Raw genomic sequence first — 27,944 nt, forward strand, 5'->3', positions numbered from 1 at the left:
TTAAGCCACTTTTGTGGTAAACTTTGCATACAGTCTAGCACTTCCTTTGAGATGCAGTGTCTGCGGTAGCTGAGCCAAAACTTCAGCTTTACACCTGTGGTATGTGTAATAAGGGAAAAAACTAGGAAATTAAACGTTTATCGATATTGGTTCAGTAAGTTATAGGACATCCATCCATGAAATATGATGCAGAGTTGAAGAGAATGAGGTCTGTCTCGAGGTGTGGACATGAGATGCTTTCCAAGATGTATTAAGAGAAAAGGCAGTAGTCAGCACTGTCTTATCGGTGTCTAAAAGAAGAGGGAAAGCTGATCACATGCATGTCTTTATGTGCACAGAGTATTTCTGGATGTACATACTAGACCCTGGATCACCCACTGCTTCCAAGTAAAAGGCCTTGAAAAGTCACTGCTGGGGGAAAGACTTGGTTTTTGCTGTGTACTATTTGGTATTTCTGAAATTTTTCTGTATATGTATGTATATACATATAAATATATATATATTACATTTTCAAGTTCCAAAGAATTACAGTCATTTAAAAGGGTGATTATGAAGATTAATGTAGCAACATGGGAAATTTTGTGATGTAATGTTGGGTGAAAAAGGCAAGATCCAAAGTCATCATGTGTGTTCTGATTTCAACCACGTGAAGACAAGCAAATAGAAGAAGATGAGGGAAATGAACAAAAGTTCATTAGTTCTGTTACAGGGCTGGGATTCCCCATACTTACAAAAATCAACCTTATAAGTACATTTGGAATCATTTTGACAAATTTACACACCTACATAACATCACAGATCATTGTCATCATCCCAGCAAACCTCCCGTATCCCACCCCCTTCACTCCTGGCCCTCAGGCAGTGATTGTTTCTTGTCATTATAAATTAGATTTGGCTCTTCTAGAGTCTCGTAGGCATGGAGTCCGATCCTCTGCAGCCTCTTGTTGTCCTGGCTGTTTCCCTCTGCGTGTCTGCGTCCGTCCTCCCCTTCCTCAGCTATGTTCCTAGCTAAAGGCTGTACTTCCCAGCCTTCCTTGCATTTAGATGCGACCATATGATAAAATGGTAGCCAAGGAAACATAATTAGAGGAGCCAAGGGACTTCTGGGGACACTGTGTAAAAGGGAGAGGTAGACACCTTTTCCTCTTCTTCCCCTTTCTCCTTGCTGTTGGTCTGGAATATGACCTGATGAGTGGAACTCCAGCAGCCCTCTTGGAACAGGAAGTGACCCTTAAAGGGTAAGAAGAAAAAGAAAGTTAGTCCGGGTCCCTGATGACACACTGAAGCGGACACAACACTCTCTACCTCTCAGACCATATTTTCCTTTTTTTATTAAAATACGTTGATATATAATACTGGTTTCAGATGTACAACATTATGATCAACAATTATATACATTACTAAATGCTCACCACTATAAGGGTAGTTACCATCTGTTACCAAAGAAATTACAATAATATTGTCTATATTCCCTATGTTGTACTTCCATCCCCATGACTACTTGATTTTCAATTTTGAAGTTTGTACCCCTTAACCCCTTCACCTATTTCACCCACTCTCCCACCCCATCAAACCATGTAACATGGAAACTTGTAATTGAAACTAACTCTAATTGCTCCGTAAGCCTCTAGTACTACTTGGTTTTTTTAAATTGTGCACATTTGATTATAATTCTAATTTAAAAAATATGCTTTTATACCCAAATCTGACAAAAGGAGTTAAAAAAAATTCACAGGTCAGTATCTTTCCTGAACATGGAGGCAAAAATTATTGACAAAATGTTGGCAAATTGAGTCCAGCAATATAAAAGGAATAGTGTACCACGACTAAATGGGATTTTATCTCAGGAATAGAGGTTGTTTTCAGCATTCAAAAATCCATCAATATAATTGACTATACTAGAATAAAGAATTAAAAATCAAATGATCATCTCACTAGATGGAGAAAAAGCATTTGAAAAAAAATCAGTAGTCCCTCATGATAAAAATTGTCAGAGAACTAAGAATAGAAGTGACCTTCTTCAGCCGGATAAAGGGCGATTCTGAGAACCCCTACAGCTAGCAACATACTTAATGGTGGAGAACTGAAGGCTTTCCCGTAGCATAGGGAACAGTGAAGAATGACCACTCTTAACACATCAGTTAAATATTGCTCTGGAACCCTTAGCCAATGTATAAAGCAAGACAAAGACGTCAAAGGCACAGATTTGAAGGAAAAGGAAAATCTTTCTCAATTATAGGCAACATGATGGTCTATAGAAAATCCCAAGGAATCTAAAAAACACACATACACACAAAAACCCAACTAGAATAAGTGTATTTAGCAAGGTTGAAGGATACAAGATCAATATACAAAAAAATCTACCAACGACAATTAGAAAATTATAATCTTATAAATTCTGCTTACAATAACATCAGAAAGCATAAAATACTTAGGGATAAATTCAATGAAAGATGTGCAAAACCTCTTAACTGAATATTATAAAACACTGAAAATATTTAAAGACGTATAAGCTGATGGAAATGAAAGAATATTTAGATAAATGAATAGATGTGGCACATTTGTGGATTGAAAGACTCAGTATCATCAAGACGTCAATTCTCCCCAGATTCATCTGTAGATTCAATGCAATCCTACTTGAAAACAGCTGTGGTTTTTAGACATTAACAGGGTGATTCTAAATTTGCATGGAATTTTTAAAATAACACAATGGATCTAAAATAGGGTAAAACCGAACCAATGCCGGAACAGAGACAGCAGAGGGAGAAAGAATAGCTCTGATCAGGGAACTCAGCAAAAGCTCCCCAAGGGAGATGCCATTTGAACAGTGAGTTGAAAGGTTCTTACCATCTGGAGACATTCATGAAGGGTACTGATTTTCCCAGGTTTTGCTGTGTGTAAGGAACTAACGCTAGTCAAATGGGGGTGTTGCATGTGGAATTGTCTCAGTGGAAATCCTTAGTGAGACCCAGATTCTGGCCTCGGAGGGCAGTCCTGGATCCCCTCCCGGCCTTGGCAGCTAGAGCCCCACATCCTGAATGCCATCGCCAGTCCATGTCCATGCTCTTGCCTCCCCCTACCATGTGCTTTGGCCCCTCTGTACCTCCAGATATGAAGCCAGTAGGACAGGTTAGAACCATGTGGTGAGAGGCCGTACTTGGCCAGACAAGTTGTTTTTTAATCATTGTAGCCACTGACCAGAAAGAAATGATCACGTTTGCTTTTAGGCAGATAATTCTGCTGGTGTGTGGAGAAACTAGAGGCTGCGGAGCGGGGAAGAAGGTACTCCAGGCGAGAGAGAATGAAGAACAAATTGTGGAACTCAGTGAATCTGGGGACTGAGTGGTAGTAAAAATATGTCCTTCCCTGGTCAAAAACGGTTATATCCCCTTAGGAAACTGGGAGGGTGGAATAATTCGTCAGTGTTTGGAGAAACCTGTCCAGTTGATCCTGGCTGAGAACTGCTGGTCCCAACAGTGCTGATGGGAATGGAGAAATGAGAACAGGTGGAAGACAGGGATGGTTTGGGAACCACTGGACTTAGTGTAAGAAGTTGTCCAGGGGATGCTGGCTGCAGTTTCCAGCTCAGGAAGCTGGGTGGATGATGGCTTCGTCTGCCAGTATTTAGGAAATACAGAACACAGTAGCTTTGTATATGGGAAAGGGGCTGAGAGGGGCTGAGAGAAGAATTTGTCTCCATGTCCCAGAGAGCTCAGGACTTCAGTCCTGCTGAGTGGGCCCAGCAGGCAGAGAGCTAGAGGTGGACTGACCCCAGCCAGCCCTTTAGTTTTGCCTCCGTAGGGCAGACCCTGCTGGCGAGGCAGGTATTCTCTGGGCATTGATTAGTTGCTCACATGCTGAGGCTTAGGGCTCTGAGCTAGTACAAAGCAGTTTTCTCCATGATTCTGTTGGTAGTGTTGGTGGTATTTAGCATGGGCTATGTTAACCCCTCGCCAACCGAGTTTCAGACGCTGGAACGTCCGAATAGCAATCCGGTTCCAGGATTCCACTCTAATGATTCCTCTGCAGAGATTTTTCACGAAGGAACTAGGGACAGGCATGTGGATAAGATTAAGGGAACCAACAAAGGCATCCGAGGGCTATCATCAGTGGGGAGCTGTTGCCCCATCTGCGCCGGAAGGGGCCGAGGGGGAGGATGGAATTACTGGGGCCCAGGGGAAATGAGCTGTGCAGGAAGGCAGTGGCTGTCACAGCCTCCAAAGCAGGGAGGGACAGGCCGGGAGCACAGCAGACTCTCCTTCCTTCCACGCTCCAGTCTCCTATGGGTGCCTCCCCTTGGCCAATGCCAGCTGGGAACCAGCCATCAGGGGAGCATATAGGGGCCAGCCTTGTGGACACGGAGAGACAGAAAAGGCTGGAGAAAGGATCAGGTGTGTGGGTTTAGAGGACAAGTGAGATACACCAGCCCAACCACATCCTCCAACACAGCCTGTGTAAGGCATGGCCCAAGAACCCCATGGAACAGCAGAAAACCACACCACCGGAAGTCAAGTTATTTGGATTCCTGACGGCCTGACCCTGCCACACACCGGCCGTTCAGAGGGGCACATCACTGGCACCTTGGACTTCGACAGCTGGAAAATGAGTAGGTTGGAGCATGTGGCCTTCAAAGCCTTCCAACACAGGGGCCCTTGACTATGCCCTATGTCAGTGTGTCTCTTGCTGCTGAGTATAGACGGCTCGGTCTGGGCGCACTGCTCCAGGGCTCCACCCCAAGCCCACAGGGCGCTGTGCCAGACAAAGGACAGTGCTGGGGAATCCAGGGACTGGCCAGCATCTGGGACTAGACCTGGCGGTCCTCTCTTCCAGCGAACCCCTGGGACATGCAGAGTCAACTAGGGACTTTCTTAACGTACTTTTCACTGAGCTGTACATTCAAAAAGAAAGAAGAGTGTATTCATCTCCAGAACACTGCAGCCTCCCAGACCTGTGCTGCTGCAGCTCCAAGTCCTGGTGCCCCAGCTCAGTTCCTGATAACTGAAGATGAAACTTGAACAGCAAAAGGGAAGTCTCCTGTCTCCTACAGGGTATCAAATCCTGTTTCTAGACAGTTTCAGTTCTTAAAGACATAGGATTCCATATTTTCTCACCCATTAAGCTGGAAGGCAGAGAATGTTCGGTGACCACCAACCACATTTGCACAGCCCTGGGGTGAAATGGAAGCGCGCCACAGAGCCGCTTGGAAATCTGGGCTTGAAGGGGGGGTCCAGATATTTCTGAAATGTATCATTGTCTTTCTCCTTATTAATGTAAACAATAGGTCTGGGTATATGCACAGATTTGGTAGTCTGATCTGGGGCTGGAGTGCCTCTCCCGCTTTTACTTTCCTAGCTCTCTGTGCAGGTCAGGTGACTCAGAGTCGTGAGCAGCTCATTTTCTTTTGGAGGTGGGAAGATGTGTGCACAGTGGCTTCCGCGTCACTCCAAGGCTGGCCTCGGGGAAATCCTCTGTTTTGCCTGGAGAATGGGGCCGAGGTGTAATGCACTGGCATCTTGCTGCCTTCAAAGTGTTTATTTGTAACTAGAGGTGCAGTTCTCTGTTACTAGTTTTGTGGGCTCTGCCATTGACTAAAGAGGTGAGAGGAGGGAAAAAAGATAGACAAAGAGGAGACTATGAAAAAGAAAAGGTGGAACAGATGTTAGTAAAGGTTTCCAAGCATGGGAAAATACACAATAAAGAGAAAAGGTGATGTGCCCACTTGAAAAAGGAGAAAGGGAGATGTTTCCAGGAGGATTCCGCTTGGGCCCTGTAAGTTTTCTTAGTGAATCAGACATGGGAACAGGTGAAGACGAGGTGGGGTGGAGTCTTTCACAGCAGGATCCATCATTTGCATACTCACTTATTAAACAAGCAGTAATAGTAGAATGGCATGTATGCTATGACCCACAGAGCCAAGGGAAGCGTATAAGAAGAGCACATAATCAAATCCATCGGGGATCACAGAAGCTGCTGGAGAAAGTGACATTTAGCCTGTGGTGTAAAGGATACTTAGGAGTTGGAGAAAAAAATAAAGAGGAGCTGCAAACCTGAGGACCTTACTCTGGGTGACGCAGCCCAGGACAGCAGAAATGGCCCAAGAGACACCACTCCTTGGAGGCGACACTCAGGGTCAACACACTGCCTGGCTTTCTCTGTGTCTCTGTCCAGGTGGGAGAACATCTTCCAAGAACATCTGACCTTGTGTAAAAATAAATTTCAAAACAAGGAAACATCGTGGCTTTTATTCACATACGAAATGAGCAGGTGTTGATATTTCTACTTACTAAAGATTAAATAAGATCATAAAAATTAAAGATCATCAATCAGTGGAGGAGCTGAGCAGTTCTAAGAGAATCTAGAGAATATCCTCAATATTTGTGGATTTGGAATATTGCAGTCAAAGTGCAAATGGAGTCAAACTGGTTTTTCAAGGGAGAGGAAGGACAGCAAATTGACAGCTATGGACAGGATATCATTTGCATGTCTGTAGATAAGAATTATTTTGTATTGTTATGAATTAGCTGTATTTTACAGAGCTGTAAAATGGCTCAAAGACACTGAAAGATTATAATTAGAAAGCCTGAAGGATGTCCTCTAAACAATGCATTGTTTTCCCTTGAACTTTTTCCCTTCAAGACCAATCTGTTAAATTGTTTTTTTTCCCCCTCAAGCCAGGGCCATGGGTGATTTGTGCCCCAACTCCTCTGTGCACACGTGATAACTTAAGGAACCCTAAGCAAATATTAAAGATTTAAATAATAATGACCGTAGAATAAATGAAAATAGAGCAAGTATATTGACAACATTTAAATAAAATTGAAGGTATCAACTGAAGAGATTTGTTTCCTGTGTGTTTTGGCCCCAAGCCTCCACCTTCACCATCACCCACCTATTGTCACTCTCAACATTACAGTTACAAGGCCTCTGCGAAATCACCATGGATTTACGGGAATCCCTAATTTCCCACGGGCAAACTGACCCAGATGAAGAATTATAGGAACAAAGGAATCCGTTCGGTCCATGCCCTTCAGTGGGGAGACAACAATGAGAAATTCACATCATAATTAGAATAATATTAAGTGATTTTGGGGAGCTGGAATGGGGGTGAAGGCTTCATTAGGATGAAGATAAGGGAAGCCTCAACCAGGGATATATGGATAAATACTCCCTGCCTTGTTGTTGCTTACAATCTAAGCAGGAGTAGTTCCTGTTCAGACCAAATGGAGAAAATCATTAGATCTCCTCGGCTCAAACTGAGACAGGTCTGGAAATGAGATTTCAGAAAATGCGTAAGATGATCCTTTAAGGCGTGTGGGAGGTGTTTTCTCCATGTGGTTCTGCTCCCCATACACACAATGGGATGCCTGTTAATTGTTTGAACAATAGCTAATTCTCACAATTACTTGTTTTGTTTTTAATAAATATCTGATCTGATAAATGAATGTATTGTTTAGTACAATAGGTGATCAAAATGAGTAATTACTAATCAAGTTTAGTAATAATTACCTAATAATCAGCAAATTCTCTGCAACAGTTCAAGAACAGCTATGAGGTTCTTTCCATGCTTTTGCCTCAGGATGCTGGCCACCGTCTGTTTCTCCAACCCTCATGGTTTCTCGCTTTCAGAAAGTACTGCCTGGCATTGCGCCTTCTGTGGGTTTGTGACATTTTGGAAGGTAATGTTTTGCTTTGCTGGCTGCTGATCTAGAGGAACGACTACAAGAAAGCTTGGCGAAGGCTGCCAGAATCCTCAGGACACTGCCCTGCTTCCCAGGCCCCTGGGCGAGGGGCGCCTGCTCTGTCCAGGAATGAGTCACCCTGGATTCAGACAGCACAGGGGCAGAACTCAGAGCACAGTAGAAGCTGATGCCCTGCACAGGGTGACTGAGAACTTAACTGTCCAGGAAGAGTCTTGATTAATGGATGGGTCGATAAGGAGCAGGTTATTAAGGGAGACAGAGGTTCCGAGTGTGCTTCTGTCCTTGAAGAACAGTGTCTTAGAATGCAAACACTGGATTCTCCCTCGCCCTTTCCCTCTGTGCCGCGGTTGGAATTCTGGGCTAGTGGCCTTTGGTCTGATCTGTGACGACATTTCTAATCTCCTTAAGAATGATGTACCAGAAAAGGTCACGCTAGAACACCCAGAAGAGCAGGGGGGTTGTCTCCAGCAGCAGAGTCTGCCCTGAACAGAGTCCCAGATGTAGGACACAAGTTCTTCAAGCATGCCACGTGCTAAATACAGACTTTCAGTGAGGTCACGCTAATAGTGGTGGTGTCCCTGGTACGAGTAGTGACCTCACTGATCTCCTTTGTTCCCAAACAGGGGAGGCCGAGCTCGTCAAGGTGGTCAGTTTCCAAATGGGCCATCCAGGGAGGTCTCCTTGACTCCACGCACAGAGCAGCTTGCGGAGACTCGCCTCGGCAAGCTCCACTCTGACACCTTGAGTTCTGTGGCGTTCTTAGGGGGCCTTCCAGCAGCATATCCTCCGGGGCATTCATCACACCTTGCCTGGGCGCCCCTGCTGGTTTGGTTCAGCACGCCAGGATCCCATCCCTCTCTTCCCTTCCTCCCGGGCCTATGTTCTTCCTTCTTTCTGTTCCCAGGCTTTCCGTCACATACCTTCTTGCCGTGACACGGATGACTCTGCCAGGACTTCCTGGATGTCACGGGAGGGAAGGCGTGTCAGTGAGGTCGGGGGCCTCCCCTGTCTTGCAGCTCCTGCTAGGCCAGAGCCCACAGCCCTGCTAAGCACACCACACTCTGGAAACCCTAGCGCTGATGGGAAAGCAGAGAGGGGCTTTTGGGTCTCTCACTTTCCTGTCCGCGAGAGTCATCGTTCTTAACCAAGGTTTGGGGCCAAAGCTGGGGCCTGATTCAATGATAGAAACCCCAAGGTTCAGGGCTGGGCTGGTGCAATACGGGGCAAGACGGTGGACAGGAAGTGGTGTGGCTGTGTGGGTGGGAAGGAAGGGCTTCCTTCCTCTCTGGCACTTTCTATGCCGAAGCGGCCTTTCTCGGCCTGCCTCTATTCCCCTCAGCCCAGTAAAAAGACACTCTGAGACTTAATTCAGGTGAGGTGCCCAGGCCTGGCACCCAGCAGCAGTGTGAACACAGCCAAGCAAATCCAATCCCCAGTGACGTGTCCACTTTCCCTGGCCCTCCAGGAAGCATATAATACAGCATCTCAGATTTATACAGAATTCTCCCTTCTTCAAGGTAGGAGATGGGGAGCTGAGACAGTCCCCCAGTGATAGTAGGAGCTTGATAAGGATGTTCTTAGGTGCCAAGCTCTGGGAACATTTGGTTTGGGGAACTCTTGACACATCTCTGGTTATCCTGGAGAGGACTTGGTCCGCAGCACCGTGATTCACCACCCTGTGATACCCGAGTTTGGGTTCCCTGACTCCAAATTTACTGCTTAGACACCAAAAGTGTAGGCTGCTCAACCTCAGTGAATGCACAGCTCAGGGAGGCAGCCCCCTCCCCCCCTCTGTTCAGCAGCTCATTTGAATCAAGTTCTTGATAGCAGATAAAGCGATTAGCACACGGGAGCAAAATGGCTGGGTCTGGAGGGTATATAGGAGACACATCTGAAGGACTTGTGGGATTACCCTGGCAATACAGAGGGATCAACTGTGATGCCTAGGTTTCTGACCAGGTGGAGGGCAGAGCCCCTTATTAAACAGGTAAAAACAGATTTAGAGGCATGTTGGAAGGGGAAGATGAAATGACGTCAGCTGTGAACATGTTGAGTGGGATACACGGGAGGTGTCCTCTCAGAGATGAGTGGCAGGCAGCTGGATATGCAGGTCTGCTCTCAGGAGAGGTTGCTGGGCTCTGGGTACAGATGTGGAAGTTACCAGCGTGGAGACAGATGGAGACTGAGGCCCCAAGAAGAGCCCCTTTAATCTGAGAAGCAGCAGGTAGGGAGGAAGAAATACAGAAGTCAGTGTCTTGGCTGTTGGGCAATAAAGGAAGATAAAACCTGAGATATGCCCTTTAGATTTAGCAACCAGAGCTTACTGGTGATCTCCAAACAGGCAGTTTCAGTGAGGTGGTGGAGGTAAAACTTGATCTTCTTACGGCTGACTAACAGATATTAACCAGATCCAGTTCCTCCACTCCCTGAACACATGGATAAATTCCACTTCCCGACCTCTTTTTAGCTGGGTGAGGCCCTGTGACTGAGGTCCGGCCATGGGCTGCGGGCAGAAGTGATGCATTATCCCCTTCAAGATATAGCTAGCCCCTTCCCCTGCTTCCCTGGGCCCTTCCTCCCTAGTGTAGCCAGAGCAGAGGATCTGGGGGACTCCAAGGCCCTGGGGGCACAGAGCAATTAAACAGAAGGAGATGGTCCCCTGAATAATTATGTAGAGCCAGCAGGCACAGACGCCCTGGAGTCAGCGGTGCCAGTAAGGGTCACAGCGCATGAGCAGTCGAGATAGCTAGAGGGTCTACAAACCAGGAGAACCAGAAGTCCCGCAGGATGAGGCTGAGACCCACCAGAGTGGACAGCATTCCCTGCGGGCATAGAACCAGCTGAGGCTGAAGGATAGCAGCAGAATGCCTGTGGGTACAAGGCACACGCTTGATGTGTTCACTCTCACAGCCGCAGAGGCCCCAGGGACTCTGCCTCTGGGTCCACCCTTCATGGATGGGCTGCTTACCAGCAATGTGCAGCTCTGGCCAGCCTTGTGAGGCGTGGACAGAAGGTCCTGCCCTGGCACACCTCCTTGTGGCATGACTCCGCTGTCAGAAAATCCAATCCAGGAGATCTCTCTAGGTGCTAGATGAGATCTCAGTGGGGAGAGGGCTCTTGGGCCTGATGGAGAAAGAATTCACGAGGTTGAGCAGGTGCAAGCAAAGAGTAGTTTGGTAAAGCAAAGTGCACACCCCAGGAGGAACTGCCACATGCTCCAGAGATGAGCAGCGCTGTCAGGCCCAGGTTGCAGTCTCTCACGGCTGGGGTTGAAACGGTGTGGAATATTCACTGGGATAGGTGGGGTTTTCTTGGAACAGGGAGGGGATTTCTGGGAAATGGGGAGAGTGATGCCCTCTTTTTGTCCTTAGATGGTCTTCCTCGGAACAGGCATGGTGCCAAGGGCATGATGTTTAGTATGCTAATGAGCCTATAATGTATTTGGAGGTGAAGACAGGGTCAGCTGTTGGAACCCCATGTTGGAACCAGTCAGCCCTGGCAAGTCTGGTGTCTATACCCTCCCTCCCCACATCCTGCTAGAACAGTTTACGTGGAATGTTTAGAATATAAACAAACATCTCACCAAATGTAAAACACCTGCCCAGGCCCCAGCCCACTCCCCGCTCCTGGCCGGCTCGGGCCTGACTCCACCAGCTCCACTGGACCAGGAGTCAGACCCCCGGGGCTCTCTGCCTGGTGCCGCTCCTCACCCACAGGCGGCCTTGAGCAAATCCCTTCCCCAGCTGCTGTAAGCCCTTCATTTACAAAGTGAATGTATCAGGCCGGATGATTTTAAGTCTCTTCCACGGAAAAACCGCATCGTTGCCCTGGACCGAAACAGCACTCGGGAAGCTTGGGCCAGGTTCTGCCAAGAGGCATCCGCTCTGCTCTGTAAGAGCGACTGCCGGGCCTCTGACAAGGGAAACCCTGCAGCCTGCAGCTGTGTGTTAGAGGAGACCAGGCAACCTCGCATAGGCAGGGGGAGCCTCCTCCTAAGAGAGAGGAGGCGGGTGGGGAGCAGCCAATATGAACATGACCTGTCAGCAAGTCCATCACCCCTGGGTGGGGCTACATTCCATTTTTCTTTCTTTCTTCTTTTTGAACCATCTACAGTTACAACAAAGCACTTTCCTTTCTGTTCCCATTTTTTATTCCCTTTATGATGAATGGCTCCACCCTCCACAACTCCCTTGTTCCAGGGAAAAAGAATTGGAGGGAGGTGGGGAGAGCACTCCCCTTCGGCTTTTCTCACCGAGGCCACTTCACCTTGGCGTGGTTCTGCTTTCCCTGAAAGAATAGAGTCGGATGGAACTTTTGAAAGGAAATTACTCTCGTCTTCTACCCAAATATTTGTTTATTTTGAAGGGCACAGATTTCCCCCATCCAACTGCGGTTCAGACTAATATAAAATAAACTTGTCCCCAAGCCTCGGCCTCTTTACAAAAGGGGGAGGGGGCCCAGGAGTGTACAGAGCAGTTGGGAAAACCAGCCTGGAACAGAAAACTTTCCATGACAGCCAGGCTTGGGCAGGAGAGCTGACCAAGATAGAGGGCTATGCAAACATAATACCCATGTGAGTCACACGCAGCACGCCCGTTTGGGACAGAGTTGGGACGGCAGGGGAGTGCCACTGGCCTTTGCTCTGCAGCCCCAAAGGGCCTCCTCCGACATAGACGTGGCCGTGGGAGAGAGGACCGGAGGGAGAACCACGACCAGGAGCCACCGGACAACCCGAGGAGATGAAAGGTGGCCTCTTTAGGAAGAGGAGACACTTTGTGTCTCTAAATTCCAAGAACTTGTTGAAAGGAGCTAGGATAACCACTTTTATTACCCAAATTCTAGAGGAAATTATTCTGCATAACATGGAACCTACTAGCTGCCGAAGTGTGCGAAGTGCTCCTGAGGTGGCCTCCCTGCCTGGGTCTCCTCAAGGTCCTGAGTCAGGTGCTGGGGACACAGCCTGGGGCTCTGGGGAGGTGGCCTGGCCACAAGTCCCCCTGTACACAGGCGCGGAGAGAACCTCCTCCCAGGGCTGAGGAAGACCAGGGCTCCTGACTCAGTGAGGAGGGCGATCCTGGGGCTTCATCGGGGCAGACAGCTGGCCATGGCATCGGGCCGTGGCACGGGCACAAAGTTCACAGGGCACAGCAGCAGCGGGCACATCTTCTCGTGCTCCTTGAGGGCCTCACTCAGGTGCTTCAGCTCCTCCGTCAGCTTCCCAATCTCTCTCCGGAGCACTGTGTTTTCTTGCTCCAGGCATTCATATTCCTGGGGAACACAGAGAATGGGCACAGTTGCTTCTGAAACCACCTTCCCTTCTGCGGACCCCCTGGCAGGTCTGACCCAAGCCACGGTGCTCCCCTCCTTCCCACCAAAGCTCTCTCATTAACCGTGGCCCCCTCCACCACTCACATTTGTTCATTTGCTTAGTGTCTCTCTCCTCCTACCAGGATGAAAAGGTTCACCAGGGTAGGGCTTTGTTTCTTGAGCCAACTTTATTGACGTATAATTTATATAAAATAAAATACACCTATTTTAAGCATGTAATTCAATGAGTTTTGACAAAGGTAAACAACTATGTTGACCAAGGCAGAATGTTTCCATTATTCTGAAATGTTCCCTCACGACCCTGTGGTAAGCCTCCCCACTGCTGATCTGCTTTCTGAAGGTGTCTGTTGAGGTCACTGCAGGTCCCCACACCCGGAACAGGGCCTGGAACATAGCAAATGTTTGTTGATTGAATGTGTGAGTGAATTAAAATACCCCTTGCCCTGGCTTTGTTGCAACACTCAACTGTTAAAAAGTTTCACTGTATCAGAGTTTATGGAGGCTTAGAACTGGAGGGGATCACAGAGACCCCCTATCCCAACACAAATAATGTAGAAACCTTCCATACCTAATTCAAGCTTGGACATCCAACTTGTTCTGGGAACTGTTTTCTTTGAAGGACTGTCTTTGCCATTTCTGAGCTGCTCTGGAGAGCTCCACTTTGTACTAACCCCAAATCTCTCTCTCCAGATCTACCTATTTGGCTTGGTTCCACATTATGGAACCACACAGAGTAAATTCAATACTTTTTCAACATCACAGTTCTTAAAATGTTAAGAGACAGCCGCATACCACTTCCCCTTGGGTGTTCTCTGAGCTCAATTATCTCAGGTCCTCTGAGTTCCATGAGTTGTAGGACTTCTAGTCCCTCTGCCCTCCTTGAGGTTGTCCCTAATAAACATTCCAATTTGCCAGGATCTCTGAAAAAGTGTGCATTTTTCTGGGGATGGCCTGACCATGCAGAGGGCAGATGAATGGGTGAGGCCTACTCTGGGCTGGACTCAAGCCCACAACCACCTTGCTCTGGGGATTCTCTCTGAGTTTGCAAAGAAGTACAAGCTTCACCTGCACCTGCTGCTTCGTTGTCCAGACTTGGATGCTGGCTGATGTTTTGAAGCTTAAGGGTGGTCCTTATATTCGCTTCTAATGAATTTCACCCTGTTTGTTCCGGCATCTTCCAGCTTAGCAAAATCTTTTTGAATCGTGGTTGCATCAGCTCACAGATTAGTGATAGCACGCAGCTATATGCTCTCCACTAACTAGATCAGCAGGTCTTCCTTTTCTTCATTCAAGTCATTATTAAGTTCTGTGATACTCAGCCAATTGCAGAGCCCTGTGGCATGCCAGTAGAGACCTTCTCAATGCTGATGATCTTATTTAAATCTTGCTGAAACATTTTTCCATCGTTTCTATTTTGAACCATGGCTCTGTTGTACCATACATGCCATACGTTTCCTGAGCTGGTGACCCAATCTTATTATCCATCACATCTCTTCTCTTACTAGTAATTGTTAAGAAATGTCACTAAAAAGGTCTGATCTTAAGCACCCTGAAGGCACATGCTGTTCTTCCCAACTGGAAGGCTTTCCTTCTTTTCCGGGTGGGCCCAGCTCAAGCCCACAACCTCGGCAAAGGCTTCCCCACTCTCGGCCCCTCACACATCTGTCACTGTGTGTTCTGTTCAGTTTTGTATCATATTCTATCTTACTTATATTAAGTAGAGTCTCCCCCTAAAGATCAGATGTCTAGCTCCTAGGGGCCCCTCTGGTACCTCCACCCAGCCTGTCGGACCACAGTGCCAGCATCTAAGTGCTCAGTGATGGTCAGACCTAGTCCTCTGTCTCCTCTTACCCTCTTCTTCCCGCCCCCCCACCATAGGCACCTTCCTCCCTCTCAGAACAAGGGACCCTGAGAGGCTGCATGCAGAAGCCATCAGAGCCATTCCTCTGCCTCTTGCCTGGCAGGCTGTCAGCATGGTCTGGAATATTCTCCAAGGCAGCAGGCCTCACCCTTCTCCCCACGGGCTGTCCTGGGTCACTTTGGCTTCTTCACTAACGTACTGGCCTGCTCTGCCTGCAGCCCTCCCAACTCCATAGGCTCTCCTCTGGCCTCTGACACACTCTAGTCCTGGAGTCAGAATCCGGTCTCCCAAAACAGCAACAAGCCTTCCATGAGCAAGGGGAGAGTCAGTCCAGGAGGATGGGATAGAGGCCTAAGCCTCTCTTGGGAGGGCTGCCTGCATCGGAGGGGTGACAGGCTAGAGCTCTGTGGGACACACACGCACACTTCATTCTGCAACTGGAAATGCTCTTCACCTTCAAGTAAAATGGAGAAGAGATTTGAATGGTTCCATTCTAACGAGATACCAAAGAAGCATAGCAAAGCCTCTTCCTGCGGCAGAATATTCCAAACCACCTTTCTACATTTACTGAATTTTGTGGCAAGATGCTCTGAGCCTCTGAACTTTATCTCTGGAAGCCACGTGGGCCATGCTGCCTAGAGCCCTCCTGCAGTCCCCCCCACGGCTGCTCCCAAGCCCCAGCTCAGAAAGGTGTCAGAGCTGCCGCATGGGCTGCCAAGCAGGCCCCAGAGAGCTTTCTTCAGGGGGACTTCCTCGTCTGGGATTTAGGTCTTACTCACAAGCCTGCTGGGGGACTTTCATCAGACTGAAGAAATGAGAAGGAGAGAAAAAGTCGAAATCTTCTTCAGGTGAGACCAGGTCACCACCAACAAGGGAAGGAAGGCACTGGGAGGTGATGGGGACGGGGTGGGAGGACAGTGAGTGGGAACCAGAGGGGGAAGATGAGGCCAGATTTCACACACTTGAAAAATAAGCGAGGAGCGTGAGGTCCTTTGTTATTTGCAGAGTGAGTATCAGTTTGGCTCAAATCTTGCAGGGTTTCGAATCTATTGCCCCAGGAGGGTTCAAGGTCACTGTGTGACCTCCCTGGGTATTTGCCAGGCTACATTCACAATGCAGAGACCCCGAATGAGAGGTGGTGAAAACTACCGTACATCCCAATTCTGCCTCAGAAATTCAGCTGTCTAGGGCAGTGGCTCTCAACGGGGGCAATTTTGGCAGCCCCCAGGGGACATCTGGAGTGTCTGGAGACAACTTGCTTGTCACAGCTGGGGAAGGGGTGTTACTGCATCTAGGGGTCAAGGCCATGGATGCTGCTTAATGTCCTGTGTATGGTGGACAGGACAGCCCCCACGAGGAGTTAGCCGCCCCCAAATGTCATAGTGCTGAAGCTGAGAAGCCCTGGTCTGGGAGCCTCAGAGAGGCAGCCTGGGGAATGAGGAGCTTTCTGGGGGTATCCAGGGTCCAGGATGCGTCTGAGGCAGAAGAGAGGATCAAAGACTGGTCAAGAAGTGAACGTGGGTACCAGGGACTAGGGATGAAACTAAGGCTGGAGGGAAATGAGGGAGGGGAAGAGGGCGCCAGGAGGACACAGCCACACACAGACCCCATCTCACAAGCGAGAAAAACTGAGAGGTACACTGACTTGTCCAAGGTCAAGTCTGGATGTGGAACCTGATCTATGATTTCAAGATCAACTGCCACTCTCATGCAATGACGGCAAGGCCGCCTCTGCTTGGCAAGGCCTGGGCCCAAATTTCCCCATGGTGGTTACCAGCAGCAAGGGGCCTGTGAAAGCTCAGAATTTTACAATAAGTCTGTTCCCAAGCCTTAAGCTGACATACTTCCCAGCAGAAAAATTATGTCACCAGCAAAGACTGTACAAGTCAGTGTCATCACAGGTTTCTAAACCAAGTGGGGACTGACATGGAGCATTCTTGCAGAACATGGGAGGGGAGGGAGGCGGCTGAGAGACGTGGGAGGCCGGGCCTGGAGGAGGTTCTCAGGGTGCTGGAGTCGAGGAGGCTCCAGAATGGCTGGAGTGGGTGAATGAGGCAGGCAGGGGGGAAAGGCGGCGATTTTAGACCAGCCTCGCTCTGAGTATCGCCCTTCATGGTAGCCAAGAAAGACAAAGAAAGATGGAGTGACTTTGAGATACGAAACTATGGCAACACATACCACAACCATATTGCCCAAGAAATGTGTCAGTCTGTGGCATGTGGGGCTCCTGACATGGCATCGCTGCCTTCCTTCTGTGACTCAGAATTCATTCTCGGTTTTACACCTCTGGGTGCCTGGCTTGAACCAGTCTGACCCACTTCTGAGAGAAGTCTTACAGACATGTACCAGGGAGCCGGACTGGTCACTCGGATGCCTGTTTGTGAATGCGGTGGACTCAGACGTGTGCCTAATGTTGAGAGATGAGCAGGGGACAAAATCCCCGTGAGAGGTGTAAGCGCCTCGAGGGGATGATTTGAGAAGCCACCCTCAACACGGAGGAGCACAGATACACCAAAGGAACTGCTTCTCATCGCTGCAGTCCAGCTTCCAGGAACCACCACCCTGAGGGGAAGCAGGCTGAACAGTGGCCCGGGGCCCTCTCTGGCTCGGCCTGCCCTGCTCCCCGCTCCTGCCCTCCAAGGAGGGCCTGCTTTGATGCACAGTCCTCCCACTCTGCAGACAGAGACAGTGCTGGGAGGGGAGGGAGGCGGCTGAGAGACGTGGGAGGCTGGCCTGGAGGAGGTTTTCAGGGTGTTGGACTTGAAAAACGGCTCCAGAATAGCTGGAGCGGGTGAATGGGGCAGGCAGGAGGGAAGGGTGGCGATTTTAAACCAGCCCTTCTCTGAATATTCCCCTTTACGGTAGTCAAGAAAGACAAAGAAAGATGGAGTGACTTTGAGATATTTAGCAATGCTACCCCACAGTAGGGGATGGAGGAATGAATGGGTAAAGGCCTTTTGACCACCTCAGGGAGCAGCTGGCAGCCATGGCTAACAGCCGGCTGTGCTCTGTGCCCCTCGACGTCTCCCAGCCAGCTGGCCTCATTGCAGGTGTGAGGAGGTTTCCACGCACTGTCAAGCTCTTGCGTTCCCCACCCTTGATGTGCCCCGGGAGCCCCGGGACAGCCGGAGCTGTGCGCTAGTGCTCAGCCCTCAACTCTCTGGAGCACAGTGAGGTTATGCTCCACCATGTTCTTCAGCCAGACACCCATCCTCAATATGGAGATTTTTTCAGAGTTTAAAAAATGCTCTTTTTTCTTACTATGGTCACTAAACTTTGGTCATGCCAAGCACGAGTCCCCACAGTGATGCAGCTCTCATGAGAGACAATGAGGAATTATCAGGGGAGGGATCTTCGGCCCAGAGGTGACGCTGCTCTTCTACAGCAGGACTGGGATGTATTTCCACTTTCCTGAGCCAACCAGCTGCTCCCTCACACCCTCCTGTGCGTAGCTGGTGCTGGTAAAGGTGTGGGCTTTGGCGTCTATATATGAATGGAGCCACTGTCCTGGCCTCCCTGCCCCAGTGTTTCTCAACAAACTGGCCTTGCTGAGGTGATGTGCCAGTGGTTTGTAATCCTGATCCATTTTTCTAGCTCCACGGAGAGAGGAGGAGGGAGTGTTCTTCCACGGAGGGCTGGGTTTCACATCAATCAGCCCCATTTCTGGAAAGGGCACCTGGCATAAGTGGTCATGTGGTACCGTTATGGACAGCAGGACAGGCAAAGAACCCTACGGAAAGGTCCCCCCACCATGCATTGTGTCCAGCTCCCTTTCCCCATCCACGATGTGCCCTGGGAGCCCAAGGGCAGGAGTGGATGTGGAGTCACACCCCTAAGTCTCCAGGCAGCTGGTTCTTTTGGTTTCAAATCCAACAGTAACAGATACTGAGACTCTCTGTTTTGACACTGTAGGAAAGGATTTATGTTCCCTTCTGCAGTAGGCAGAGTAACAACCCCCCAAAAATCCAATCTCTGGAACCTGTGACTACATTACCTTACATGGCAAGAGGGACTTTGCATATGGGATTAAGAATCTTAAAATGGGGAGATGACTCTGGATCATGCAGGTGGACCCAATATAATCACCAGGGTTCTTATAAGTGAAGTAAGGGGTCAGGAGTCAGACAAGGAGACGTGACAGCAGAAACGGAGTCAAAGTACTGAGGACAACTAGCCACTGCTGCCTTTGAAGATGGAGGGGACCTCAGCCAAGGAACACGGAAGCCAGGAAAGGGAGGGAAATGGATTCTTCTCCAGAGGTTCCAGAAGGAAGGTAGCCCTGTCAACACCTTCATTTTAGCCCTGTGAGATCTGACTTCCAAAACTTTAAGATAATAAATTTGCATTGTTTAAGCCACCAAATTTGTCATTTGTTACAACAGCCAAAGGAAAATATATACTGTCCTTGGGAACTGCTGTACTTCCCAAGGAGAAGACTGACATCTTGCTCTTCTCTTGGTGACCAGTGGCAATGCCTTGCCCGTAGTACTGCTTAACAAATATTTATGGAATGAATCTTTTCAACCTCGCTCCATGAAAGATCTTGTCAAAGTCATTTAGTCACCTCTACACACTAATCACTCAGGACTTACAACCAGAGTATCCTTTAATGTTTTTTATATTAATGCACTGGGCCTGGACCAGAAGCTTCTCCCAGAGAAGGGTCCTGGCTGTCCAGATAGCACATGTAGTCTGACTACAGGGCCGCACACTAACTGTGAGCCACAAGTCCCCTCTGGGGGTTATTCAGGAGCAAGAAGTTGGAAGCAGGATTGCTTCAGGAGCAAGAGGGAGGGAAGAAAGGAGGCAACGGGCGTACCCATTCTTCTATGGAAACTTGACAGAAGAGAAGGCCCACGAGAAGGACCCTCTCCGATCCTAGTCTGAAGACTCTAGTCTCTTTCCAGGGTCCAGCCTTCCTACTTCCAGGAAAGAATCTGACATTTATAATGTGTGCTATGAAGTTGTATCAGTGGGTCACCTCTCCCTGGCATATGTGCACTCGCAATCTGTTCTCTTTCATTGTTATAGGGTTTTCTGAGATCTCATTCCCCTCATAACACCTCAGTGTCTTCAATACTGTCACTGCCTTTATCCTGTCATGATAAGAAATGGCCCTGATGATAACAAGCTATGAGGAGAAAGCATGGCACAGAAGCGCTAAACTAAAATTCTAATTATTCACACTGACCCTGTGCAAAAGTGGGTTGGGTCTGTCACCAATTCCTTGGACAGACCCTTGGATGTCTTTGAGGCCAGCTCCTGATAGAAAGCAGTTTCCATGTCCTGGCTGTGAGCTTCTGTGGGATTATGCATCAGAGTTAAGGAAAACAGAAGAATTTAGGATAAATCCAGGTTCCTGATTTGGGCAACGTGAAGGATGGTTAGCTCCATTAGCTACAATTTGACTACAACCAGACACTCAGTTACAATTACACTGCCTCCCAGGAGCCGGCAGAGGACTATTTGGAGACACCAGGCAGACACTGGAGGCATGGAGCCTAGGGCCCAGGACAGAGGTCTTGCCTGGAGTATTCAATGTTGGGAGCTGATATTGGGAGGACAGATTAGTAAATTAAATCTTCCAGGGTGAGAAGAAATAAATGGAGTCTGAAAGCCTGGTCAGCACATCGTTTAAGAGAATAGAGGTTGAAAAGCTAACAAACTGAGAAAAAAAGTGGTTAAGAAGGTCTGGAGAAGCAGGAAATGTGGTCTTATAGAAGCTACAGAATTTGAACGGTGACAAAAAGGGGAGGGTCAATAGTGTCACATGTTCTAGCAAGGTCAAGTGTGATGAGGCTAGAAGGAGGCCCCTTTCGGGGCAATGCCAGGGCTCTAGTGAACTAGTGACCTTGGGGTGCCACTTCTATAGGAAGTGTGCATGTGTGTGTCTGTGTGTCTGTGTGCTGGGTCACGGGGAGAAGCAGAAGCAGTATCAGAGAGGATGGGGAATCAGTGGGAACTGCGCCTGGACTATAGGACATGGGAGAAAGCAGGTCTCTTGTTTAAGGAGCTGGGAAATGACAGAGGAAAGAAAAGAAATGGGACAGTGGCTTGGAAAGGAATCAAGATCAAGAGGAGGTTTCATTTTACTGTATCTGTAATGAAAGAAGCTTAAGTGTAAGAGGCGATCAGTAGATGAGGGACAAATTGCGTTAGTGCAGAATCAGAACACCAGGCTGGAGGGGCACGGTGGAATTAGACGTGCATGTGCCAAACTGGTGATGACAGGACGTGACCTCACGGCCACCGCCATAGCTCAAGAGCGGAGGACAGTTCCTCTCTGTGGCCTCACGTGGCTCTGCCCTCACGACAGTCTCACCTCGTGGAGTTTGTCAGCCTTCTGCGTCTGCTTCTTCCGACTTCTCTGAGCAGCAACTCGGTTTTTTTCTCTCCTTCGGACCTTCCTGTCATCATCCTCAGGGCTCTGGGGGAAAATGTTTGCTTAGGGTCACTCTTCACTCAGCACAGCTCATGGAACTCCACCACGTCACCTGCAGTCCCAGTGGTGTTTGCTGTAACACCCGCGGAGTAACAGGAGCGCTCACCATGTGCAACGGCTGAGCTTGGCTGTTGAGCCCTGCGACCACCATGAGAAATGTGTGGTGTGACCACCATTTAAAAGATGAGGAATAAGAAACTCAGAGAGGTAAGGAACTGGCTCCAGGTACTACAGCTAGTACTGCGTGAATGGGAAGTGGAACTCAGGTCTGTTGGACTCCAACCCAACGTTCATAAACCTCTACCCCACAGGGCGTGTGCCTGGAAGCGTTGTGGTGTCAGTGTTTTTACCAGAGTGGAAAAGGCAGGTGCCATCTGCTCTCTGGCTGTGTGCCAGGCCTTACACCACCACAAATAGGTACTTTTGATCCTACGTGCAAATCACGATTACACTTATAACCACATAGACCCATCAACACACCCAATGACCTTGAACACCAGACAACCTGCTCCTTTGAATGACGTTTGATTGGTATTTTTTTCCACAGGTCAGTGCAAATCAGAAAGCAAATTTATGATGTGTCTTGAAAGTTCTTAACAATCTATAAGATTTAAGTAAACCTACTCAAATCCTTCAAGAGTTATTCCCAAAACAAGCAGGCAGAAAAATGCACCTACCATGGTAAAACCTCTTCAGTTATAGAAAACATGGAGAAGTAGGGTGGCATTTGCTTTCCAGAACCCTGTGAGAGGATGGGGATGCGGGAGAGGATACCACCTTTAAAGAGTTTAAAAGCCAAGAGGTTAGCGGGACACAAGCTGGACACAAGAAAACTGCTAATTGCTAATATTAATGGAAGTAAATATTGATAACATAAAATAGATATTTTCTGTTATTTTATCCAGTTTTATATTCCAAATAACAGGCAGAAAGCATCTCCTCAAATTACAGCAGGTAAAGAATTTTCAGCATATGCAGGATTATAAGGCTAAGCAAGGAGAAAGGCTCTGTCCTAAAGCAGCTGCGTGGGCAGCCCTTGGAGGTCATCCCTGGGGGCCACCTAGTATTAGTTTCCTATGCCCGCAGTTGTAAATATTGCAGAGGCAGTGCGGAGGACAGGATGCGGGCCGCAGGGTTCCCACAGGGCCTGGGGGCGGAGTCCACCCACTGCGCGCCCCCGACCCGCACGCCTAGGCTGTTCGGTACCGAGTTCCCCATTCTGGCGGCAGCGGGAGCTGGGTAGACGTCGGCAGTGCCTGCCTCATCGGGCTGAATTTTCCCTCCTCGTGCCACTCGGACAGCCGGGGAAGGGCTACGCGCGCCGGCTGTAGGGTGGCGACAGGAGGCGGCGCTAGGATGGCAACACCCGCGGCAGCGTGGACGCCACGTGCTGGGGCGCGTGAACGGTGCCTGTCCCCGCCAGCGTCCGCGCCCTCCCGTCTCTCCTCCTCCCCCGGCGCAGGGACCGGGTCACCCTCCGGGACGGCGCGGGCTCTGTGCGTGCGCTGCGGGCGGCCGGGCACAGGCGCACGCCCGGCCCCCCGGCCGCGCTGCCCTCGTCTCTGGCTCCCGCAGCGCCCCCACCCCGCACGCAGCGGCCACCACCCTGGAGCCCCAGCACCCCCCTTCGCGCCCGCGGGGCCCCGATCCTGCGCGGTGCTCCCTAAGCCCCGGCTGACTACCTGCGGCTGCGGCTGGTTCCCGGGCGCCGTGACACTCCTCTGCAGGACGCCGCCGGCGGCCGGGAGCCCTTGCGACATGCCGGGCGCTCCTCCGGCCCAGCCCGCGCCGCCGCGCGTGCAGCTCGGCCCTGCACGCCGGGCGCTGCCTACCGGCTCTGCCCCGCCGCCGGCATCCTCGCGCCCCGCACCTGCCGGCCCCCCGGCCCGCGCCCTCCGGCTTCCCTCTCGCCCGGCCCCCGCGGCCGCCGCGTCGCCGGGCTCCCCCACCCGCGGCCCCAGCCCGCCGTCCCTCCCGCCGCGGGTCTGCCCGCCCCCTGCGACTCCCACCCCCGCCTCATTTCCTCCTCTCCCCGCCCTCCCGCCGCACCTCGGGGTCCCAAATCCCACCCCTGCCGCGCCTTTCCGCTGGGGCCCCGGGCTTCGTGGAAGTCACGTGGCCCCTCCGAAACCCGGGAGGGAAGGCGAAGCCCCCCCACCGGAGGAGACGCTGGGACGGGTGGGGGTCAGGGAGGCGCCGCGCAGCCTTTGGGGTCCTTTCGGCCGCCCTCGGGGAACTCGGGGTGAGAAACACAAGTGGGTGGTTTGGGTTGGTGGGTTTTTCCCGGTCCCGGCAGTGCATCTGCCTGCGGCTCGGCCCCACCTGCCTCCAGCGCAGGGGACACAGCGTCGGGGGACTTTCTAAGCCGCGACCGGTCATCGCGGCGCCACTCACTCCTTCCGCGGCCCTGGGCTTCCCCGCCCGGAGGCCAGGCCCAGGGAGGGGACAGCTGACTCTGCCGAGTCCCGCTGCGCCCCCTGAGAGCCGCGGGCGCCCTGGGGCCTTGGCGCCGGGAGCACTTGGCCTCCTGGCGGTCCCGCCGGGCTTCGGCAGCTAGCGAGGCGGGGCGGCCCGAGGGTGAATTCCCTCGGTGGGGCGCGGGGAGGACGCTGTCCTGGAGTGAACAGTGCCGGGGCTTCCCGGAGAATCTCCCCGATGGACGTCACCACCGACAGGTTCAGGAATCTGGACCTCAGACCCTTTATCTTTTTCAAGATCAAAGTAGCAGTGGTTCTCGTTTGCGCGGCTTCCTGCCAAACTGGGGACGGAGTAGGGGTCCGCGCGTCCCCTCCACCTGCCTGCCAGTTAAGAAATGCAAAGTCCAGCAGCATTGTACCTGGTTCCAGCAAGAACCCGCCCAAAACGAGCTGTTAAGGGTTCGTGGTCTGCGTACTTGTGAGCACCGGGAAAGAAAGATAACCGCGAACCTGGGTGGGCGGGTGGCAACCAGGACCAGGAGGTCAGACGTGCCTTCTGAGTGTGGTTGCTGGTGTTCGGGCTCGCGGGCAGCAGCGGGAAAGGGGGCGGGCACCTCTGACTCCCAGGCTGGTGCACGTGGCTCTCGGCCAGGATATAAGACCCTTGCAAAAGCTTTGAGACTCGTTAGGCGGGATCTGGCTGCCTGGCCAGAGGCAGGAGGGCAAGGCGAGAGTCCTGTGGGGGGAGGCGGGGGCTCGGCCGCCCTGAGCCTCCGGAGGGCGGAGATGCAAGGCAGCCGGAGGACAGACGATGTCCCCACAGGAGCTGCCCCGCGAAGCTACCTCTGCAAAGAGATGGGGGGAAATAATCACAGTAAATATGACAAAGGGTTAAAATCTCTAAGACACAGTCCATGAAAAGACGTTAAGAAAAATATTGAGACAACCTCCTGAAAGTAAACTGCGTGAGTGACATGAACTGTTGCTTCCCAACGAAGGGAATACTTTAGGAAAACAGAGAAAGGAAAAGTACATATTAAAATAAGAAACCTTTAAAAATATTAAATTAGTTGTATCAAATGCTGGTGAAAATTGGTACTCTCATATTTCACTGGTGTTCTTGTAAATTGATACAAACTTACTGGAAAGCAATTGTAATTTTTTAGAGCCATGCAAGTCATTACTTACTAATATAATTATCTTTTATATTGAGGTACATACAATAAAATGTACAGATCTTAACATGCAGCTTGATGAATTTTTGACAAATCATCACTTTTGTCTTAGTTTCCCTAGAAAACTTTTAGAAAATCATCCCAGGAAGATCATTGAAAATATTATAGAGAAAAATACTATATTCATAAGAGTTCACAATATTTTTGAAGAATTACAAACAGTATAATGTCTAATTATGGGCAAATGGCTAAATAAAATATATTAGGGCCATGGGATAGAATATTATACATCTTTAAAACTACAAGCATCCAGACAACTTTTCTCCATGAAAGATTTTTTTTTTGATATGAGGGAAAGTGAGAAAAAAAATCAGGTTATCAAAAGTACAACATGCATATAAAAATGGATGCATAACACTTCTGTACTGCACATTTAAAAATGGTTAAGAAGGTACATTTTATTTTGTGCATTTTTTCCCACAATGCAAAAGTATGTGCATATGAGAAAAAATTGGAAGAGAATACACCAAAATCTTAACTTTACTGTCATGGTAATGGGACTACAAATAATCACTTCATCTTTTATGCTTTTTTGAAAAATGTTTTATTATGTTAACATCTTAAAACATTTTATATCTACAAATGATATGACCTTCCTTCCTTGCCACTAAGCTCATTTGTCACACCAGATTGCTAACACCTCTCTGACCAAATGGGCCGCTCTAATACAGCCTATTTTCTTGCTTTTCTGTAATATTTTCTGGTTCATTTTATTGTCAGAAGAAGAAAAAAATGAAAATGAGAAAAATAGCAAAACATTCCAAATGTATCCTTTTCTTCTTCTGTCTTTTGTTTTAATTTGTATTTTCCCCCCTTTGAACTGGAAAGAGAAATTTTGTTACATGATTTGGGCAGTTTCCTGTTATTACCACACTGACCCTGGATTACATCTCTGGGGACAAGGGAAGGAGGTTTATAGCTCAGTGATCAAATCCTCTGGTGATTCACTTCACAAGAAGGCAGTTCTTTATAAAAACAAATTGCTGAAATGCTAGAAAACCCTGTCACTATTTCACCTTTGCTCTTCTCTTTTAGGGAACCTGCCTTTCCAGTAACTCTATTTTCACTGCTCTTTCTCAGAAGGTGGTCCTGCAGGCTTCTGGTGGGGACAAAGAAAGGAGAGTTTAAGACAGAGACTTCTGTGTTTACCAGAAATCTGTCATTGTGTCCAGCGCTGTTCTGGCACTGGGATACAGCCATGGACAATACAAAGATCTACACCTCACAGAGTTCACCTGCTAGAGGAGGGAGACAATTAACAAAACGTGGTGTTTAGATGGTGATATGTTCTGTGGAGAAATAAAAAGCAGGGATGAGAAACGGAGTGGTGAGGAAAGGTCACGCCAGGTTTCCCTGAAGTCACCTCAGAATCTGGGGGGAGAGGTCCAGGGAACAGCAAGGCGAGAGGCCTCTGGGAGCATGCCTGGACATTCCAGAAACTGTAGGGGGCTGGAGTGGAGTGAGAAGGGGCTAGATGTCAAGAAGTGAGGTGAGAAGACAAAGGGCCAGGTCGTGCGGAAGCCATCTGGACTGTTGGTTTTCCCTCCTAGTGAGATGGGAAATCGTTGGGGGCCTCTGAGCAGAGGTGCAACGTGATCTTGGCTCAGGTTCCAACAGGGTCTTTTTGGGCACTATGTTAAGAAGACTGAAATGGGCAAGAGAAACACAATGTGTTGGCAATCGTCCAGGAGAATAGGGATGAGGGCTTGGAGATGTTGAGAGTGAGGGAAGCTGAGGCAAATGCACCAGGAAGTCAATGAGTGTGGGCTTTAAAGCTCCTCACTTGCATGGACCAGACCACCTTCAAGTCCCAGAAGGGGCCTTAGCAATGCTTTCACATGTTGACAGGTTGTGATAAAATTTGCACGTGTGGGATTTTTAGCCACAAATGGGTAAAATGGTCTCTTTTCATCTAAACCTCCCCTTGGCCCCTTCATGTCTGGTGGTGGTGAAGTGGCTGTGGGCATTTCGGGGACCTCACAAGGAAAGCTTTAATCAGAGATGTATTTCTGTATTGGGATTTCTGCATGTGGTTCGCCACATACATAATCTACACATTCTGTGCACAGTCATCCTGTTGCTAACTGCCCAGCTTTCAGGAGTATTCCTTCTGCCCCTCGTGCGAACTCGAGGTATGTTGTGCGAGAAGCAAACATTCCTACACTGCCTGGCACCATGTGGATGGTGGAGGAGAAAGCAGGTTGAAATGTATGGCCCCAGAAGCTATTCTCTGAAAATTCCTCAGATTATCACACATGTAAAACTGTAAACAGAAGATCCAGTTCTTCTTTATGTCCAGTCAAAACAGAATTCTCTCCTGCCAGGAATAAAAGGAACAATACAGCTTATACAGTTATAAATTACCATAAAGGGAGTGGTTTTTACCTTGTTAATGAAAGTGGCATGTTTGATAAGGCTTGAATACAACATTGTAACTGCTATTTGGAAATATGATCTGGAGCATTTTCAATAAAAGTTGGAAAATACAGATTCCCAATATGTTCATATATGAACAACACTTTGTGATGTGCAAATTTATTTATGTAATTAAAGAACTGCAAGAAAAATATAAAGTTAATGAAATGTAAAAAGAGATAAAGATAAGCAATTTAGTCAGTGGAAAATTTTCTGACATCATTAAGCAAATTGTAAAAACTTTCAGATTATACTGGAAGCAATAATTCATTTTGATTAAAAGATAAATGTCAAAAGGAAGCAAAGAACAGGCTCTTGTGTTGTCTAATGATGCAATAATGAGATAGACTGGATCTTACAAACACAACGCAGAAACGTTTACAAGTCTTGTTGCTCTCATCTGATATATTGACATGGGTGAGGATACCATGACTGTACTAAGGAAATTGGTAATAAATTGGCTAACAAATTGGTTAATGAGTATCATGAATTCTAAGGCTATTTAAGATGAATCACTGGAAAAGAAAACATGTATCACTTTGAAAT

The 27,944-nt window shown here is 49.0% G+C and overlaps 1 protein-coding gene and 1 long non-coding RNA gene across 4 annotated transcripts in view; both read right to left on the bottom strand.

Annotated features, from left to right (window-relative positions):
* Positions 1–144: 144 nt before the first annotated feature.
* Positions 145–9,013, bottom strand: LOC108386017 (uncharacterized). Its single transcript, XR_012122868.1, has 3 exons — positions 7,507–9,013; positions 6,061–6,198; positions 145–1,230 (listed from the first exon to the last, which is right to left on the bottom strand). It is a non-coding gene; the product is annotated as an uncharacterized lncRNA (long non-coding RNA).
* A 2,923-nt stretch (positions 9,014–11,936) lies between these two features.
* The window catches only part of BATF3 (basic leucine zipper ATF-like transcription factor 3), a 132,457-nt gene continuing 116,449 nt past the window's right edge, over positions 11,937–27,944 (bottom strand). Inside the window, exons 1-3 of one of the 3 annotated variants that reach the window (XM_037015139.2) lie at positions 23,014–23,236; positions 21,212–21,316; positions 11,940–12,968 (exon numbers count right to left, since the gene is read on the bottom strand). In XM_037015139.2, the coding sequence (XP_036871034.2) occupies positions 12,783–12,968; positions 21,212–21,316; positions 23,014–23,091 (369 nt within the window). In that variant the 5' untranslated portion in view covers positions 23,092–23,236 and the 3' untranslated portion in view covers positions 11,940–12,782. Of the gene's footprint in view, positions 12,969–13,175; positions 13,413–21,211; positions 21,317–23,013; positions 23,237–27,944 lie in introns of those variants that run through there. The other 2 variants (XM_073216973.1, XM_073216972.1) reach the window with 2 other exon arrangements.

The sequence above is a fragment of the Manis javanica genome, chromosome 11 (genome assembly GCF_040802235.1).
Source record: "Manis javanica isolate MJ-LG chromosome 11, MJ_LKY, whole genome shotgun sequence".
Classification (NCBI taxonomy): domain Eukaryota; kingdom Metazoa; phylum Chordata; class Mammalia; order Pholidota; family Manidae; genus Manis; species Manis javanica.